Here is an 18,677-nt window from a genome sequence, read left to right as displayed (position 1 = left end):
ATCATAATATGGCAAGAATTCAAGTTTGTGAATGAGCATTGAAATGCAGCACAGATTTCAAAGTAGTGTTCACAATGGAAGAAGGTCTTTAAGTAGTACCACCTGATGGCAGCATCACGTTTGACAAGTTTGTAATGTAACACCATAACTTCATTCATGTGTAACACAATTGGAAGGGTAAAGGTCAACTGACAGTTGTCTTATCTTCTGAAAAGTAAATAAGCTCCATTTTTCTTTTTTAATAAATCTTCCGGCTATGATCTGAGCAATCTACAAGTGCATGAAATTAGCCCATCTATACAAACCATAGACTTATAATGTGAATTGGATGCCAGAATACCACATATAGTTACAACATGTTTCACCAAAGGTATTTCCTGACAACACATCAAACGCACAGAGGAGCTCATTCCACTGATGCTGCAGGCCTACCTCTCTGTCCAGGAATATAACCCATATAGGAAGTCATGGGTGGGAGTTGCAGCACCCTAGGGCATCCTAGATTCACCACTGCCTACATAGCATCAGTGCCACATATAGCATGTAAACTTGCAAGCTCTACCATGCCATCCATATATGGCATACCTTCATGGGGCAAATGGCTGCAGGCCACCCTCACTGTCATGGTAGTCTGATGGTGTGAAGGATGCAGCCATGAGTGCAGAGGGCAACCACACTCTATGGCAGCACAACTTGGATAGGGAGGAGACAGTATCCAGTGCAGCAGGTAAAGGCCTGCTAGAGGAAGGTGAGGGCTTGCATGATGACTGTTAGACAGAATAAGCGCAGAAATCCAACATTTAGGATGCAGTCTGCCCTCAGGATCCATGGGACTCTCTCTTTTCCTTGGCAGATAAAATGTGGGCAAGTTAATATCATGTTATAAACTTGGGAGATAAAGGCTTTAAGCAGGACTGACAGAGAGGCACCCCGTTTCATTTGTTTAGGATTTAGACAGATAGCACAGTTCAGATGACCTGAACATTTAGGGATAATTTTACTAAGAAATCAAGCAATGCAGATCAGCAACCAACGTTGTTGCACTGCATTGCATAAAAAGGGAGATAGTGGGATAGTGATCTATCTCCTAAGATATTGCACTTTTGCTCTTTCAGTTTTGCTTGCACATTTTAGGTCCTGTGTCTATGCTCTGACACAATGTGTGATATTTAGCATATTTTTTGTCCTGAAAGTGCACCCTTTACACAAAGTTATTTTGTGACACTGCACCTGTGCAAAGTGTAGCTAAATCTGGCCCCAAGCATGTGATTGTTGTGATGCCTTTGGCTGAACACACGTGTGAATCTTACAAGGGATATGAGTAGTATTCCACCAGAATATCCACTACATAATATCATGAGCCTAAATCTCAAGCCCTAAATTCCAAGTACCAAACATAATGAAGGTACGTACTGTGGTAAAAAAAGATTTATTCTGCCTAACTTTATATATATACATATATGTACCCTTAACCATTATTTACATCTGTGTGTGTGGGTGCGTGCATGTGTATACAGATACAAAACCGATTTCAAAACACGTTATTAGAGGAATACACACACACACAAAAGAGGAGCAAAGGATATTTATTCTTCATTAGCCATGACGTGTTCACACGACGACAATAGTGAAGTACAGATTTTAAATAAAAACCAAATTCAACAACACAGAAAGCAGACCCATGTAGATGCTACAGCCAGTGCCATTTTATGAGAGGAAAAAATCCAAGTGTTGCACAAAGTGAAATTAAAACCAGTAAAGCAATAACTACATAAAGTGGAAGAGAAAAACAATGCAATCTACACAATATTAAACAGACCTCCCAAATAAAGTGTAGGATAAAGACAATTCAATCGACAACATATTAAATCAATGAAATGTTAATAAAATATTGTTCAGAGTCTCCTTTCCCAAACAAAATTCTGCTTTTGTCATTCTGGACTTAACCCTGTAAAAATTCTATAACAAATATAGTTAGTGGGAAATTGATGTCTATCCAATATTCTTTGTTGTGTTCATCAAAAATCAGATACCATCCTCTCCATTCTGTACATAGTGTATATCACATGTGACAGCCCAGTAAATAAGCCCAAAATTGCCAACTCCATGGGATAACATAGCACTGGCATTTAGTGAAATGCGTTCTACTATTGCGACACTCATGACCAGGACATCACTGATTACATATAGGGAGGCTTGCGTGAGGAGAGATCAACTTGTATACAGTGACATCACAAAAGAAAAGGGAGTCAGGGTAACACCAAAAGCAGCTTTTACTAAATGCAAAACATTTGAGGCATGCAGTCAATATGGAAACATAATAAGTTTTATTCACCTTGTAGGAAAAACATCAATGTTAAAAGGACCATTGCATATAGGAGTGAATAAGGGCCAAATTTATAAATTGGCGGTATATGCAATCCATCACATCCATGACAGGTTAAATGTACCACCAATACGAAGGTCCGCCTGCCCCATTTATATAACAGCAGACCTTCAGCTTGGCCACAGTGGTGAGTACGGGCTCCACTGTGGCCAAAAGTTTCTGACAGCCCATACTTCGCAGGGCCATCAGAGAAATAGCTACATATACTCCTGACGTATTTAGGCAGACATGTAGCAAGTTTTTTTACTGTAAACTTTGGTAGTAAAGAACATTAAAAATATTGTGCTCCCCCTGCCCTGGGAGAAGACTTATTTGATGAGGGAAGCATTATAACTCTTCTTTTCAGAAAGAAAATCATGTCTTGGGATTTTCGTTTTGAAAAGAATGCTGTTTGCAACAAGGCTGCATCCTTCCGATGCAGCCCTGAAGCAAAAAGTAAAATGATTTGGCAGGAACCACTGCAGCTGCATTTCCTATAAATACCTTTATAAATGATTGCCATCTTTGGGGTCATTTAGAAATTAAGTTATTGGCCTTTCCGCCATGCGGACAGAGTAATTAAATCTAAGCCTACATTATTTATATGCTGCAATGTTCTTGCTCCAAAGTATTTATAGTTAGTACAACATTACCCGTGTGCAAGAGAATTATGCATTATCAAAGAGCTATAAGATGGAAAGATTCCAGCTAAGATTGCCAAATAATCGCCCCCTTCAAAAAAAAGTCCATGGGGGATGAGAAAATAAGTAAATAAATATATTCTGCCCCTGTGAGATTGATTCAGAGTGACAGGGAAAAGGAGCAAAGTAGATCAGAGTCCCGGTATATCATACAATATAATACACTATGATAACATTTATAAAGCATGCAGCTGCTACCAAAGAAGTATCCAGCACTAGCTGCCCAATTGTATAAGAGAAGAAGACTAGTTAAACCTCAACAGAAAGTTTATGCATCAAAAAGAGAAATCTTTAGCAGTTTGTGAAGAAATTACTCGGAAGAAGCAAAGCGTAGGGTCATGGGCAATGGGTTCCACAGTTTGGTGGGAAAAAAGGAGCAACCTCCTCTTCTTTCCTTGTGTACCCTGGCAACGCCAAGATGTTTTTGCACATTGGAGCACAATGATCTTTTATCATCTATTATCATATTAACGTATACCAAGGAGTGTAAACATTGGTGAAGAGATGTGTGTATCATTCATAACAGAAATGTGTTTGGTTGTCTTTTCTGAGCCGAAAATCATATTTTGGGAAAGTATTTTTATATGTGGTATGAAATATATTTTAAATGTGTGTTTGTCTACTGAATTGCTTTTCTAGACTTCAGGATCCTATGGAACAGTACCTGAGGTGGGACATCTTTACAATCTTTAAAGGATTATGAAAGACTGTATATCTTTTGTACATTATTTGCTCAAAAAGTTTTTGATGAAAGGATTATGGGAATGCAAAATGTAAAATGAATGTAGTAGCCCGAGATGGTTTTGTTTTTGTTAGATATGTAAATGTGTCTTTGTGTGTATATAAGTAGATATGTATGTGTGTATATGTATGTCTAAACATGTGAGTGTATATGTATGTGTTTGTGTGTGTATATATGTATATTATATATATGTGTGTGTGTGTGTATGTGTGCTTACCTAAATACATATATAATATATATATATATATATTGAGAGAGACATGTGTGTGGGTGTGTGTGTGTGTGTGTGTGTAACTATATTGCCCCAACGTCTTACCAGATCCCATGCTCAATTAGCAGCAGTGCACTGTCGGTGTGAGATTTAAATCAACATTGCAAGTTTCAATGTGATAAGTAAAAGGTGCACCCGAAGTTGCTTACCACAGATTTATACAGCTGATAGACCCTTGGAAAATGTGCGTGGGTGGCCTGGACAAAACCTGACACATTTTGGTGATCTGGTCACTTATAGTGTGCATTTTCCTTGCAGGATGGAAACTTACAATGTTGATTATATATTTAATCAACATTGGAAGTTTCCATCCAGCAAGGAAACTGCTAGAACATTCACAAACTGACAGCCGCATCTCGACTCACTGGTTCAGCCAAGACGCAGATGTCTGTTCATGACTAGGACAACATTTATTACATATAGATAGGATTGCTTGAGGATAGAACAACTTGTATGGAGTGACATCACAAAGGAAAAGGAGTCAGGGTAAAACCAAAAGCAGGTTTTACTAAGTACAATAAATGTAAGGCGTGCTGTCAATATGAAAACATAATGAGTTTTATTAACCTTTTAGGTAAAACATCAATGCTAAAAGGAGCATTTCATATAGGAGTGACTAAAGGCCAAATGTAGAAAGTGACCGTAGATGCAATCCATCACAATGATGACAGGTCATATATACCACCATTACAAGGGCCGCATTCCCCATTTAAATAACAGCAGACATTCAGCTTGACTACAGTGGAGAGTACTGTCTCCACTGTGGCCAAACTTCTCTGACAGCCCTTACTTCCCTTGGCCATCCAAGAAATAGCTTAATGTCTTCCAGACGTATTTAGGCATATGTATCGTATTATTTTACTGTAAATTTCACACTTAGGGGTCGATTAGGATGGCGGTTAATCCGCATCCCCCGGGCCGGCGGAAGCCACCGCCGGCCTGGAGGATGCAGATTAACCGCCGCAGCCACATACAACACCGACCGCCAGATTAGGATGGCGGTGGGAGAGCGATTAGAACAGCGGCGGACGGCAGGTCTGTCCGCCGCTGATCCGCGGGGTAGGGAGGGCTATTTGGTGACGGTGTCTGCAAAACACCGTCAGCCAAATTCGGATGTTCACGGAGACATGCTTTTCCGCAGCATCTTTTCCGCCGTGGAAAAGCATGTGGACTTTGGCTTTTGGGGGCCCGTTGCAGGCCCCCAGGGTGTTGGGGGGTGGGGGGTGCACATGGGGGGTACCTATGGTACCCCCCAACATTTACATGCACAAAGCGGAAGGCATCGCGCGGTGCCTGCAGCTTTGTGCATGTAAATGTAATACATGCATTTTTAACATTGAGGCGGGTGCTGCTTCAATCAGCGCGCGACGCAATGTTATAAATACAGGATGTGACCGCCAGTCACAGTGGATATCCATTCAATATTGTGGTATTTCTTGGGACCCAGTACCTCCTGGCAGGTACTCCTGACCAGTTACTGATTCTTTGATATTCTGTCTACTGGGTCTCTGTGGTCCGCTAGTTCTTGCAGGACCTGAAACTTGTTACTGAGGGTAACTGAGTATTAACTGGTGTTGTGTGCATCCTTGAGGATTCTTGTGTTACATCACTGGTGTTGGTTTGCTGGTTCAAACCATCAATGCTTTCTTCAGTTTGAGCTTTAGCCTGGCCATTACATGATGATGGTCTGATACCATATCTGCTCCTATCAGTATTCTCACATCATGCAGGAACCTCTGGAGCTTCTTGGCAATACACGCATGGTCAATCTTATTCTCACTTAAATGGTCTGGTGACACTTACATTTCCTTGTGTATTCTCTTGTGATGGAATACACTACCACCTATCACCAGACTGTTCAGGGAACCTTGATCTGTGAGCCTTTTACCAATCTCCTTCATGTTGCCAAGTCTATGGTTGCTCATGACTTTGTTGTACCCAACGTTGCTGCTTCCAATCTTCGCATTGAGGTCTCTCTTTAGTTTGGTGAAGTCTCTCTCAAGGCATTACTTCAGAATGGACTATAATCTGTTGTAAAATTGTTATTTTTCTTCTCCTTATGGCTGCATAGCAATAGTTTACATTTGTGTTGATCCATTATTCTTTGTGCAGAAGGTCCCTGTGATGATTCTGGAAGCGAGAGCTTCCCACCCATTCAGCGATCTGTCTGATGCTGGTGTTATCATCAGTGCTACTCCCTGAGTGTGCTGGGTCTTCTCTTGCGCATGTCCAGATTAAAGCAGCATTCTGCCTGTAGCCAGTCTTTTCTGTCTGGGCTGTGTCCGCCTGGTCTCGCTGATGCCAAGCAGGGCCAGTTTTAATTATTTCATCTTCACTGCCACTTGGGCTGTCTTGCATGTCTGGTACATAGTCCTCATGTTCTATGTTCCGATGGTGATGGTCTTAGTCATCTTCGTGGCTTCTAAAGATGTCTGGCTTTCGCTACAAGGCATCATAGCTCTCTGTGAAGGAGATTCCTCTTTCCCCAAGGCTGGGATGTCTTTTGGTTGACATTTCTGTAGCTAAGATTTCTTTTTTACATGTTGGGGTAGTTAAACCCTCACATAACCCTCCTCCTTTTACACCAGGAATTTGGACAGGCCATGGCAGAGTTTCATCCCCATTAAATGCATCAGTATATTGCAGGTCAAGCTAGCTAAGTGGCATCATTGTTACAGAAGGAACAACACCAGTGATTTCTTAACCTCTCCTGCCTAAAAGTATTAAAGGCATGATGAAGAGGAGAGCAGTTTTAGTCCTTCCTCCAACTATCTGACTTAAGGAGTGCACTGAAGTTCCACAAAGCAACCAACATGTAACATCAATTTGATCTTGTTTTTGAATATGACAGGAATTCATACAAGAGAGAACATGTGCATGATGGAATTTGAAACTTAGCAATCAAAGTATTATAACAATAAGTACAAATCTCCCTTCCTATGGGCAGACGCAAGGAAGGCATACAAGTATCATAATGCATTAGGAGTTAAATCAACAAGAAGGCAAAACAAAACTTCAGAGTCGAAAATTGATTGGACTTTGTTTCAGAATATGGCAAGTTTGTGAATGAGCATTGAAATGCAGCACATATTTCAAAGTAGTGTTCACAATGGAAGAAGGTCTTCAAGTAGTACCACCTGATGGAAGCATCACGTTTGACAAGTTTGTAATGTAACACCATAACTTCATTCATGTGTAACACAATTGGAAGGGTAAAAGTCCTATCTTCTGAAAAGTAAATAAGCTCCTTTTTTCTTTTTTAATAAATCTTCCAGCTATGATCTGAGCAATCTACAAGTGCATGAAAATGCCCATCTATGAAAACCATAGACTTGTAATGGGAACTGGATGCCAGAATACCACACATATTTAATCAAAGGTATTTCCTGACACCACATGATACGCACAGAGGAGCTCATTCCACTGATGATGCAGGCCTACCTCTCTGTCCAGTAACATATCCCATATAGGGAGTCATGGGTGGGAGTTGCAGCACCCTAGGGCATCCTAGATTCACCACTGCATACATAGCATCAGTGGCACATATAGCATGTAAACTTGCAAGCTCTACCATGCCATCCATGTATGGCAGACCTTCATGGGGCAAATGGCTGCAGGCCACCCTCACTGTCAGGGAAGCCTGATGGTGTGAAGGATGCAGCCATGAGTGCAGAGGGCAGCCACACTCTATGGCAGCACAACCTGGATAGGGTGGGGGGAGACAGTATCCAGTGCAGCAGGTAAAGGCCCGCTAGAGCATGGTGAGGGCATGCATGATGACTGTTAGACAGAAGAAGGGCAGAAATCCAACATTTAGGATGCAGTCTGCCCTCAGGAGCCTGAGGACACAGCTGATAGGAACCCAGGTGCCAGAGATATTCAGGGCGCTCGTAACTTAGATAATACGTAAGCTCCACTCCACTCCATTAATTCTTCAAAAAACTCATAATTGCAAAAGTATAGAACTAATGTTTCAACTTTAAACTGAAGAATATTACAATAACATTGTAATAACATATTTTACAATGATTACATTATGTAACACTTTTCTTCAATATATGTACAATTTAAATTCGAATGAAATGAAAATAACCTACAATTTTCATTCTCATTACAAAATATATTTAATTAAATCAAGAAATATATGAATGTGGTTTAAACAGCACATAAATAATTAACAACTAAATGCCTGATTAGGATTATAGTCAGTAAGCATTGGACCGTTCGTCGGAGGCTTACCCACTCACATTCTTGGTTTAAAGTCCAACCGCCATATTTCAATGACAGTGGTTGTAGTCCAAACTGGCAAGCCAATCCTAATGGCTTCCAACTGGATCAATGAGTCCATCGGCTAGCCGTAGCCACCACATAATCCCTTACAGATGGAGATTATGAGGTCGGTTTCCCATAGGCTTTTCATGGCAGGTTTTATGACATGGAAAACTTGTCTGGAATTTTCTGACATAGAAGGCTGGTTGGAAAGTGACTTTGTGGGGCCCCTAGCAGGGCCCCCCTCCTTCCACGGCCTCTGGTTTTGGGCAGGGGGCACCTATTGAGCCCCCTGTAAATCCCTGCACTGTGAGGCAGGCACCATGAGGAAAAGGATTACAGTAACTCCCATTTCTCTATTGTAGCTTGTGCTGCACAAACTCCATTGAGAAAAGTGCAGTTGCATAGTAATTGCAGTTTCGGACCACCCACTGATTGCCAGTTGGTTCTGAAACCGCAGAGATGTCGGTTGGAGGCAACTCCGACTAAAATCATAGACAGGCCCTAAATAAAAAAACATAAGAACTAAGATCCTCTCAATATTTTCAAACTGGTAGAATAATCAGAATATAGCACAAATAAGACAGCAAGGAGATAGGGAGAAACAAAGATAAAGAATTATGAACAGGGCTTCAGAAAAATAAAAACCAGGAACTCAGAAATTCAAAGCAGGCACTTCAACACGTACCTGATCTCCTCCCAAGAGAACATAGAAAGATGAATCTCTATAATTTCTACACCATGGGACTCTCTCTTTTCCTTGACAGATAAAATATGGGCACGTTAATAACATGTTATAAACTTGGGAGATAAAGGCTTTAAGCAGGACTGACAGAGAGAGGCACTGCGATTTGTATTTAGGATTTAGACAGATAGGACAGTTCAGATGACCTGAACATTTAGGGATAATTTTATTAAGAAATCAAGCAATGCAGATCAGCAACCAACGTTGTTGCACTGCATTGCATAAAAAGGGAGATAGTGGGATAGTGATCTATCTCCTAAGGTATTGCACTTTTGCTCTTTCCGTTTTGCGGGCACATTTTAGGTCCTGTAACTATGCTCTTACACAATATGTGATATTTAGCATAGTTTTCGTCCTGAAAGTGCACCCTTCACACAAAGTTATTTTTGTGACACAGCACCTGTGCAAAGTGTAGCTAAATCTGGCCCCAAGCATGTGATTGTTGTGATGCCTTTGGCTGAACACACGTGTGAATCTTACAAGTGATATGAGTAGTATTCCACCAGAATATCGACTACATAATATCATGAGCCTAAATCTCAAGCCCTAAATTCCAAGTATCAAACATAATGAAAGGACGTACTGGGGTAAAAATAGTTTTATTCTGCCTAACTTTATATAAATACATATATGTACCTTAACCATTATTCATATCTGTGTGTGTGGGTGCCTGCATGTGTATATAGATAGAAAACCAATTTTATTAGAAGAAAACACACACACACAAAAGAGGAGCAAAGGATATTTATTCTTCATTACCCATTACGTGTTCACATGACGACAATAGTGAAGTACAGATTTTAAATAAAACCAAATTCAACAACACAGAAAGCAGACCCATGTAGATGCTACAGCCAGTGCCATTTTATGAGAGGAAAAGTTCAAAGTGTTGCACAAAGTGAAATTAAAACCAGTACAGCAATAACTACATTAAGTGGAAGAGAAAAACAATGCAATCTACACAATATTAAACAAACGTCCCAAATGAAGTGTAGGATAAAGACAATTCAATCTACAACATATTAAATCAATGAAATGTTAATAAAATATTGTTCAGAGTCTCCTTTCCCAAACAAAATTCTGCTTTTGTCATTCTGGACATAACCCTGTAAAAATTCTATAACAAATATAGTTAGTGGGAAATTGATATCTATCCAATAATCTTTGTTGTGTTCATCAAAAATCAGATACCATGCTCTCCATTCTGTACATAGTGTATATCACATGTGACAGCCAAGTAAATAAGCCCAAAATTGCCAACTCCATGGGATAACATAGCACTGGCATTTAATGAAATGAGACACTACTATGCAGACACTCATGAACAGGACATCACTGATTACATATAGGGAGGCATGCATGAGGAGAGATCAACTTGTATAGAGTGACATCACAAAGGAAAGGGAGTCAGGGTAAAACCAAAAGCAGCTTTTACTAAATGCAAAAAATGTGAGGCATGCACTCAATATGGAAACATAATGAGTTTTATTCACCTTGTAGGATAAACATCAATGTTAAAAGGACCATTGCATATAGGAGTGAATAAGGGCCAAATTTATAAATTGGCGGTATATGTAATCCATCACAATGATAACAGGTTAATTGTACCACCAATACGAACGTCCGCCTGCCCCATTTATATAACAGCAGACCTTCAGCTTGGCCACAGTGGTGAGTACGGTCTTCACTGTGGCCAAATGTTTCTGACAGCCCATACTTCGCAGGGCCATCAGAGAAATGGCTACATGTCCTCCTGACATATTTAGGCAGACATGAAGCAAGTTTTTTACTGTAAATTTTGGTAGTAAAGAACATTAAAAGTATTGTGCTCCCCCTGCCCTGGGAGAAGAGTCACATGATGAGGGAAGCAGTATAACTCTTCTTTTCAGAAAGAAAATCCTGTCTTGGGATTTTCCGTCTTGAAAAGAATGCTGTTTGCTACAAGGCTGCATCCTTCCGATGCAGCCCTGAAGCAAAAAGTAAAATGATTTGTCAGGAACCACTGCAGATGCAGTTCCTTTAAATACCTTTATAAATGATTGCCATCTTTGGGGTCATTTAGAAATTAAGTTATTGGCCTCTCCGCTATGGGGACAAAGTAATTAAATCTGAGCCTATTTTATTGATATGCCGCAATGTTCTTGCTCCAAAGTATTTATAGTGAGTACAACATTATCGGCATACAAGTGAATTATGCATTATCAAAGAGCTATAAGATGGAAAGATTCCAGCTAAGATTGTCAAATAACCCCCCCCCCCAAATAAAACTCCAGGTATATCATACAATATAATACACTATGATAAAATTTATAAAGCATGCAGCTGCTACCAAAGAAGTATCCAGCACTAGCCTCCCAATTGTATAAGAGAAGAAGACTAGTTAAACTTCAACAGAAAGTTTATGCATCAAAAAGAGAAGTCTTTAGCAGTTTGGGAAGAAACAATTTGGAAGGAGCAAAACGTAGGGTCATAGGCAATGGTGACAAAAAAGGAGCAACCTCCTCTTCTTGCCTTGTGGAGCCTGTGAACGCAAAGATGTTTTTGTGCATTGGAGCACAATGATCTTTTATCATCTATTATCATATTAATCTATACCAAAGAGTGTAAACTATGTTGAAGAAATGTATGTATCTTTCATAACAAAAATGGGTTTAGTTGTCTTTTCTGAGGAGAGAATCATATTTTGAAGAACTATTTTTATATGTGGTTTGAAATATATTTTAAATTTGTGTTTGTCTCCTGAATTGCTTTTCTAGACTCAAGGATCATATGGAAACGCACCCGAGGTGGGACAGCTTTACAATCTTTAAAGAATTATGAAAGACTTTATATCTTTTGTTCTTTATTTGCTCAAAAAGGGTTTGATGAAAGGATTATGGGAATTCAAAATGTAAATTGAACGAAGGCACCCAAAATGGTTTTGTTTTTGTTAGAAATGTAAATGTTTCTTTGTGCATATATACATAGTTATGTATGCGTTTGTATGAATGTGTAAACATGTGAGTGTATGTATGTATGTATTGCGACTTATATAGCGCACGTATCACCCGAAGGCATCAAGGCGCTTGCTTAGGGAACCCGTCCTGGTATTCCCCTGTGAGATACCCCGGCAGGGTATCCACAAGGTGAAAGCCAGGCATCCCGCCGCGAGGGGCCGTAGGGGAGATTAAGCAAGCTATTGCCCAGAGTCGCAGAGTGTGACCCCGTGAGTCGAGTAGGCACCGGAGCGAGAATTGTCGAGTCCGTGGAATTTTTGAGCCCGAGTCCCGCCGAGGCGGGGAATCGAACCCTGGTCCACGGCCGATCTCAGCTTCCGGGTCTGCCGCCTCTAACCACTGAGCCACACTTCTCCATAATAGTGTATATGTATGTGTGTGTGTGTGTGTGCTTATCTAAGTACATATATATATATATATATATATATATATATATATATATATATATATATATATATATATATATATATATATATATATATATATATATATATATATATATTGAGGGAGACGTGTGTGCGTGTATGTTTGTGTGTGTGTGTGTGTAACTATATAGCCCCAAAGGCTTACCAGGTCCCATGCTCAATTAGCAGCAGTGCACAGTCGGTGTGAGATTTAAATCAACATTGCAAGTTTCAATCTGATAAGTAAAACGTGCAACCCAAGTTGCTTACTTCAGATTTATACAGCTGATAGACAAATGGTAAATGTGTCCGGGTGGCACGTACAACACTTGACACATTTTGGGGATCTGGTCACCCTGGTCACAGATAGAAGTATGCATTTTCCTTGCTGGATGGAAACTTGCAATGTTGATTGTATAATTAATCAACATTGCAAGTTTCCATCCATCAAGGAAAACGCTAGAACGTTCACAAACAGACAGCCGCATCTCAACTCAACGGTTGAGCCAAGACGCAGATGTCTGTTTGTAAAAAAAAGACTCTCTATAAAAAACATTTGCACAAGGTAAAGGATGTGCCTACAATGGGATTGACCAGAGAATTACAAAGTAGGGCTGGAGCTTGGCTGTATTGGATTAGTGAGATCTCAGTGAAGACGTCTGTACAAGGTAAAACGCTGAGAATGGCTGCTGCTTGGCCTCTTAATGGGATTTGATATCTGGAGGCAAAGGGTGGATATATGACGGTACCACGCGTACTTTTACAACGCGTACCGCTACAAGGCTACTTTTACCACGCAAGTCGTTACAACGACTTGCGTGGAGGGGCGCTGGATAGTAAATTTTTTAATTTACTATTCCAACTCCAGTCCCCGTGGACTCTAGGGAAAGGAGTTGGATAGTAAATTAATCTATTTACTATCCTGGAGCGCCCCCCAGCGCAAGTCGTGGTAACGACTTGCGTGGTAAAAGTAGCGGGGTAACGGTACCGCGTTGTAAAAAATGCGTGGTTACCGTTGTATACCCAAAGGGTGTGCATAGTATGGGCATGACCACCTAATGGGGCTTGGATGTCTGAAGTCAGTGGGCTTTCTGTGCCAATTTCTTTGCAAGGTGCAAGATGGTTGTAGTAATGGTGTCAACACATAATGGGGTTTGTGTATCTGTAAAGGAAGTTAGTGCCTAGTAGCTTTGCCACCAAATGTGGTTTAGTATTTTGAGGGGGGTGGGTTCTCCAGAAAAAAATCAGTACAAGTCAGAGGCTGTGCCTAGTAAGGGTTTGTTCACTTAATTGAGCTTAGGGTATAAGTAGGAGGAGCTTGGCCGACTAATGGTGCTTGGCTGTCTGGACAGAGTGCGCTCTCCTTAAAGACTGTTGTGCAATGCTAAAGTTGTGCATAGTATATACTTGGCCACCTAATGGAACTAGTGTGTCTTGAGGTGATGGATCTGCAGTGTAGGGAATTGGCCACCAAAAAGGGGGCTTTCCATGAAGATTTCTGTATAAAGGAAAGGCTCTGAGTGGCAGGTGCTTGATCACATAATGGAGCTTAGTTGTCTGGTGGGAGTGGGTACACCATGTAGGTTTCTGTACAAGAGGAAGCCAATGCTTAATAGGGGTTTCACCAATTAATGGGGCTTGGGTATCTGGAGGTAAAAGTATGTTTTGCATGCTAATGGGACCTGGTTGTCTGGAGCGAGTGGGCTCTCAATGATGATTAATCACGAGGGGAATGGTGTGCATAGTAATGCATAGCCACCTAATGGGGTCTGGCTGTCTTGATGGGGTGTGCTCTCCTGGAAGACATTGGAAACAGGTGAAGTCTCTGCACAGTAGCAGGTTGGCTGGGTAATGGGTTTGGGTGTTTTTGAGGATTGGACTCTCCACAAAGTCTTCTGAACACATTCAAGGCTATGCGCAGATCAAGCTTTGCCACCCAATGAGGCTTGGGTGTCCGGTGGAGGTCATCTCTTTGTAAAGATTTCTCACAAGATGAAGGCCATGATAAAAAGTGTGTTCACAGTGGGATGTGGGTGACTGGATGAGTAGGCTCTTCATAAAAACATCTGAACAAGATGAAGTCGGGTCTGATGGCTCAGTGGACTAATGCGTCCATTGGACCTCATGGTCACAGGTTCAAATCCTGTGTTTGACCTCATGGTCACAGGTTCAAATCCCTGCGGGTCCACGCAGCGTTTCATCCATCTGATGTCGATAAAATTAGTACCGTTGGGTAACAATAGACATCTGTCATTCAGCGCCAAGACACCTACGTGTAATTGTGCGCTTTACAAATACTAATGTTATGTAAGTCTGTGTTTAGTAGGGGCATGACCTCCTAATGGGATTGAGTGCCTTGATGTGTAGGGTATCTATATTTGAGACCAAGCCAATTGTGGCAGCTTTGAAGGAGTGGTCACTCACCTTAAAGACTTCTGCACAAGGCGAAAGCTGTATGTAGTAGGGAATTGAGTGTCTATCTAAGGACCCCATGCTACTTATACCTATTCAAACGGCAGGGAAAATACCATTGTAAATAACAAATCCCTAAGCAGTTAATATTCTAATTTTCATTATATGACATAATTGCAACATGATACTGAAAAAGGCTAATTAATCACTTATAAATAATGAAAAAAAATACTTTTATTAGTACATTTTATCTAAAAAGGTATGATGCATCCTGCCTGTAATGTTTAGGCCTGGGCAGCGAACTCCGCTTGCAGATTTTGAGGAGTTTTCTATACTCGGCGCTCCGCGAAACTAGCGGAGTGCAGAAAACTCATGAACAGGTATTGTGCAAGCTGCCGCATGGGTAGAAACGGCAGTTCGAATTGAACTCCGCCAATTGTGAAACTCCGCAGAGTTCTTTTGCCAAGGCTTAGTAATGTTACATGGCAAAACTTAGAAACACAAAGCAAGACAAGACATATGCACCATTGAATAAATGTCTCTCAATGAACAACTATAAACAAACTATTATTTCATGTATATTGCTTAGACAATAGAACTAATGTAGGAATAGTATTGCAGAATAAGTCAAATTAGTCATACAATGAAAACCGTGAATGTCTAAATATTTATCAAAAATCAATAATATATGAAAAAACCAAGAGAAAAATTATGAAGTAACACATATGTCCAAATTGAGAGACAGTCAAGTGGCTTAGATCATGGATGGATCCTGTTGTGTCGTGTCTAAGCGTGTTTTTGTAACCGAGCGCCTTCATCAGGTGAGCCACAGATAGCATGTCTAAAAACAAATCTGAACACTCCTTTCCAAAACAAAACTCTGCATTTGTCATTCTGGACTTAACCTCTTCAAATTATATAACAAATATAGTTGGTGGGCAATCGATATCAATCCAATAATCTTTATTCTGTTCATCAAAAATCAGATACCATACTCTCCATTCTGTATATAGTGTATATCACATGTGACTGCACAGTAAAAAAATCCCACAAATGCGATCTCCAAGTGACAACATAGCAATGGCATTTAGTTAAATGCAACTCTCCTGGGACATTCATGACAAGGACACCACTTATTACAAATAGTTAGAATTGCTTGAGGAAAGATCAACTTGTATGGAGTGACATCACAAAGGAAAAGGAGTCAGTGTAAAACCAAAAGCGGGTATTACTAAATGCAATACATTTGAGGCATGCTGTCAATATGAAAACATAATGAGTTTTAGTCACCTTTTAGGAAAAACATCAATGCTAAAAGGAGCATTGCATACAAGAGGGACTAAGGGCCAAATGTATAAAGTGACTGTATATGCAATCCCTCACAATGATGACTAGTTATATATACCACCGATATGAAGGTCTGCCTGCCCCATATCAATAACACCAGACGTTCAGCTTGGCCACAGCGGAGAGTACTGTTTCCACTGTGGCCAAACTTCTCTGACAGCCCTTACTTCCCAGGGTGATCCGAGAAATAGCTTTATGTCTTCCTGACCTTTTTAGGCAGACATGTAGTAATTTATTACCTTAAATTCTGGTAGTAAAGAACATTAAAAGTATTGTGCTCCCCCTGTCCTGGGAGAAGACTCACATGGTGAGGGAAGCATTACAATTCTTCTTTCCAAAAAGACAATCCTGTTTTGGGATTTTCGTTTTAAAAAGAATGCTGTTTGCTACAAGGCTGCATCCTTCCAATGCAGCCCTGAAGCAAACAGTAAAATGCCTTGCCAGGAACCACTGCAGCAGCGGTTCCTTTCAATAACTTTATAAATGATTTCCATCTTGGGGGTCATTTATAAATTAAGTTGTTGGCCTCACCACCATGGGGACAGAGTAATTAAATCCGAGCCAATTTTATTTATATGCTGTAATGTTCTGCTCCAAAGTATTTATAGGGAGTACAACATTATCGGTGTACAAGAGAATTATGCATTATCAAGGAGCTATAAGAAGGAAAGATTCCAGCTACAAGATTTCTAAATTATCCCCCCCCCTAAAAAACGTCCATGGGGGATGAGAAAATAAGTAAATAAATATATTCCGCCCCTGGGAGAATCATACAAAGTGACAAGGAAAAGGAGCTAAGATGATCAGAGTCCAGCTATATCATACAATATAATACACTATGATAAAATGTACAAAGCATGCAGCTACTACCAAAGTTGTGTCCAGCACTAGCCGCCCAATTGTATAAGAGAAGACTATTAAACCTCAACAGAAAGTTTAAGCATCAAAAAGAGAAGTCTTTAGCAGTTTGTGAAGAAATGATTTGGAAGGAGCAAAACGTAGGGTCATAGGCAATGGGTTCCAGAGTTTGGTGGCAAAAAAGGAGCAACCTCCTCTTCTTGGCCTGTGGACCCTGGTAAACGCAAAAATATTTTTGCGCATTGGAGCACAATGATCTTTTATCATCTATTATCATATTAATGTATACCAAGGAGTGTAAATATTGGTGAAGAGATGTATGTATCATTCATAACAGAAATGTGTTTGGTTGTCTTTTCTGAGCAGAGAATCATATTTTTGAGAAGTACTTTCATATGTGGTTTGAAAAATATTTTACATTTTTGTCTGTTTACTGAATTGCTTTTCTAGACTACAGGATCCTGTGGAAAAACACCTGAGGTGGGACATCTTTACAATCTTTAAAGGATTATGAAAGACTGTATAGATTGTACATTATTTGCTCAAAAAGGATTTGATTAAAGGATTATGGGATTGAAATATGTAAAATGAATGTAGTGGCACGAGATGGTTTTGTTTTTGTTAAATATGTAAATGTGTCTTTGTGTGTATATACATAGATAAATATGTGTGCTTATCTTAATACATATATAAATTGATAGAGACATGTGTGCATGTATGTGTGTGGGTGTGTGTGTGTAACTATATAGGCCCAAAGCTTTACCAGGTCCCATTCTCAATTGGCAGCAGTGCACTGTCGGTGTTAGATTGAACTCAACATTGCAAGTTTCAATCTGATAAGTAAAACGTGCACCGGAAGTTGCTTGCCACAGATTTGTACAGTTGATAGACAAATGGTCAATGTGCGTGGGTGGCATGTACAACACCTGACACATTTTAGTGATCTGGTCACCGTGGTCACAGATGGAAGTGTGCATTTTCCTTGCTGGATGGAAACTTGCAATGTTGATTGTATATTTAATCAACCTTGCAAGTTTCCATCCACCAAGGAAAATGCTAGAACGTTCACAAACAGACAGCCACGTCTCAACTCAACGGTTGAGCCAAGAGGCAGATGTCTGTTTGTGAAAAAAGACTCTCCATAAAAAATGTCTGTACATGGTAAAGGATGTGCCTACAAGGGGATTGACCAGAGAAGTACAAAGTAGGGATGAAGCTTGGCTGTATTGGAGTAGTGAGATCGCGGTGAAGATGTCTGTACAAGGTAAAAAGCTGAGAATGGCTGCTGCTTGGCCACTTAATGGGATTTGATATCTGGAGGCAAAGGGAGTGCACAGTATGGGCAAGCCCACCTAATGGGGCTTGGAAGTCTGGAGGGAGTGGGCTTTCTGTGACAATTATTTTGCAAGGTGCAAGATGTGTGTAGTAATGGTTTCAACACATAATGGTGTTTGTGTTTCTGTAGAGGAAGTTTGTGCATAGTAGCTTTGCCACCAAATGGGGTTTGATATTTGGAGGGAGTGGGGTCTCAGGAAAAAACTCATTACAAGTCAAAGGCTGTGCCTAG

The 18,677-nt window shown here is 40.3% G+C and overlaps 1 protein-coding gene across 11 annotated transcripts in view; it reads left to right on the top strand.

The window, feature by feature from the left end:
* The window catches only part of LOC144773569 (uncharacterized), a 993,958-nt gene that overhangs the window by 914,800 nt on the left and 60,481 nt on the right, over window positions 1-18,677 (top strand). For 8 of the 11 annotated variants that reach the window (XM_078658686.1, XM_078658677.1, XM_078658685.1 and 5 more), the window contains 3 exons: window positions 3,706-3,735; window positions 11,850-11,879; window positions 17,561-17,590. In XM_078658686.1, the coding sequence (XP_078514812.1) occupies window positions 3,706-3,735; window positions 11,850-11,879; window positions 17,561-17,590 (90 nt within the window). The remainder of the gene's footprint in view (window positions 1-3,705; window positions 3,736-11,849; window positions 11,880-17,560; window positions 17,591-18,677) is intronic. The other 3 variants (XM_078658687.1, XM_078658681.1, XM_078658688.1) reach the window with 2 other exon arrangements.

Source organism: Lissotriton helveticus, chromosome 8 (assembly GCF_964261635.1).
Source record: "Lissotriton helveticus chromosome 8, aLisHel1.1, whole genome shotgun sequence".
In the NCBI taxonomy this organism is placed as follows: Eukaryota; Metazoa; Chordata; class Amphibia; order Caudata; family Salamandridae; genus Lissotriton; species Lissotriton helveticus.
The sequence above is the reverse complement of the archived record's forward strand: the minus strand, read 5'-3'. Positions and strand labels throughout refer to the sequence as shown.